The following is a 2203-nucleotide window of genomic DNA, read 5'->3' as shown; positions in this document are numbered from 1 at the left end:
AGAGAGAGAGAGAGAAGCATCATTCGTCTCTAATCAAAATTCTCTCGTCTTTGTGTTTTTCGCCTTCCAGCACCCCACACTGCGCCCCCAGCCGCCCCCTCCCCGCGCTGCGCAGCTCTGGTGCAGGCCGGGGGTGCGCACAATTGTCTTCTCTAGAGGAAAGTTGCTCCAAGTGGGCCCGGCGGTCCCAGCGAGGCGCGGGCTGGGGTTGCGGGAGGCCGGGAGGCCGGGCCGGCGCTGCGTCTCCGCGCCTGGCTCGGGAGCGTCTACGCGGCCCCGCGCCGGGTGATCGGGCTGAGAGCGAGGGGAGCGAGAAGTTTCCTTTCCGAGTCTGGGCTGGAGCTTGTTCGCTTGTTTGTTTGGGGGGGTTGGTTTTTTTCTTTTTAAAGTCAGTTCTCCTCCGTCAGCTCCCCCCGGCACCCTCGCTCGTCCCCAGCCCTCTCCCCTCCCCCAGGCGCCTTCCGCGCTCTTGCCAATCACTTTTCTCTTTTATTCCCACGATTTTGTTTGGGGTAATACCTAGGGGGTCTCTCTCTCGCTCTTTTCCTCTCTGTTTCTCACTCTCTCCCCCCTCGTCCCTTCTCTGCCTCTCTCCAAGATGGACCTACTAAACTGTCACCCTTCCCTGTAATCTTCCACCTCTGTGTGTCCCCCTCGCACCCCCATCTCCTTCCTCTTTCCTGACTCAGCCTGGATAACGGGCTCCTCCTGACCATGCAGAAACTGCCCGGAAAAGTCTCGCTGCGCCCTGCGACTCCTCTAGTCCCCACCGTGGGGGCCGGAGCCTGCTGGAGAGGAGTCATTCGTCCCGGCGCCCGCACCGACCCCGCCGGACCCCGCGCGGGGCCGGCCGAGTCCCTCCCACCTCCGGGTCGAGAGCGCTGGGCCGGGCCCCGCTGCCCGCGGACCGTTACTTGGCGCACGGAGAGGCGGCGGGGAGACTCCGGCAAGAAACTTTAAGCCTCGCTGAGGCACAGCCCCGGGTCGCCTCTCCCGCCCTCGCAGTCCCTCTGCCGCCCCCGCCCCCGCCCCGGGATCCTGCAGGACCTGGCGCCCGGGCCCCCGCCCTGCCCTCGCCGGACGCTCCCGAAGCCCGGCCGGAGACCCGGCGGGCCGGGCGCGAGCGGAGCGGGAGGCGGAGGCGGAGGGAGGGCGGAGGCGGGGGCGCGAGGAGGCGGCGGGGCTGGGGGCGCGGGGCCCCCGCCGGACCCCCGCGCTCGGAGCCCCCGGGCGCCCGACGCTCACTTTGCCCCGCACTTCCCCAACTCCCCCCGGTCCGGCCGCCGCGCGCGCCGGGCTCCGGCGCCGGCCGCGGAGGGAGGCTCGCCCGCGAGCCCCGGCGCCACCACCGCCGCCGCCTCGGTTCCTTTTCCCTTTCCCCTCCTTCTCCCTGGGTCTCGAGCCGCGGAGTGGCCCGGAAAAGTTTGGTTCGGGCCGCTTCTTACCGTTTTTCCTCCTGGGATTGGCTTGTTTGCGCCTCTTGCACCGGGGGCCATCCGCCATGATCGGCTGCTTCATTGATAAGAGCGGATCAGATGGCAGTTCGCATGGACTCGGCGCCCTGCTTCGGCAGCACGCAGGCTCGATCTAGCAACCAAACACAGCGACAATGTGGGCATCGCCCGCGCCCATTGAAACGCGCGCGGGCCGCCCAAGGGAGCCGGGCCAGGGCCCCGGCGAGCACCCATCCGCGCCCCCAACGCCAAAGCGAAACTTCGGCAGCCCCCTCCCCGCCCCCCACCCCAGCCTTGGCCCCGAGGCGCTTTGTGTTTGTTACTGTTTGGTGTGTTGCACCCGCGAGGGGATCAGAGACAAGAATTACATCTTCAAATGAGTCATAACTCCTGACCGTATGAGGGAATGCACACGGCGGTACAGTAAGACTGCTTGACTCAGGGCTAGGCGGACCCTTTCCTCCGAAAAGTCCTCAGCCCGGCTCGGGAACTTGGGGTGAGGCGAGGCTTTCTTTCGCTCTCATCTTTTCTCACTCCCCCCCCCGCATTTCCCAGAGGAAACAAACAAACAAACAACGCGAAACAGCCCCTGGATGAAGCACACTCGGGCAAATTGATAATAGTAATTATAGGAAGCCCACTCGCCCGTGCCCCCTCCCCTCCCCTTTTGGAGTTTATCGAGGCACTGTCTCTTCCTCCCCCCACCCCCCGCCCCCAAATTAAGATTTCCCGTTTTACGCCGCAATAAG

At 65.7% G+C, this 2203-nt stretch overlaps 1 protein-coding gene and 1 long non-coding RNA gene across 2 annotated transcripts in view; one reads left to right on the top strand and one right to left on the bottom strand.

The window, feature by feature from the left end:
• The window catches only part of ZEB2 (zinc finger E-box binding homeobox 2), a 128268-nt gene extending 126665 nt beyond the window's left edge, over nucleotides 1-1603 (bottom strand). The window contains exon 1 of the mRNA XM_012641742.1: nucleotides 1446-1603. Coding sequence (XP_012497196.1) covers nucleotides 1446-1518 — 73 coding nt within the window. The 5' untranslated portion in view covers nucleotides 1519-1603. The remainder of the gene's footprint in view (nucleotides 1-1445) is intronic.
• The window catches only part of LOC105808179, a 5851-nt gene that overhangs the window by 898 nt on the left and 2750 nt on the right, over nucleotides 1-2203 (top strand). The window lies entirely within an intron of this gene.

This window comes from Propithecus coquereli, unplaced genomic scaffold (assembly GCF_000956105.1).
Source record: "Propithecus coquereli isolate 6110/MARCELLA unplaced genomic scaffold, Pcoq_1.0 Scaffold169, whole genome shotgun sequence".
In the NCBI taxonomy this organism is placed as follows: Eukaryota; Metazoa; Chordata; class Mammalia; order Primates; family Indriidae; genus Propithecus; species Propithecus coquereli.
This window is presented reverse-complemented; position numbering and strand designations above follow the sequence as displayed.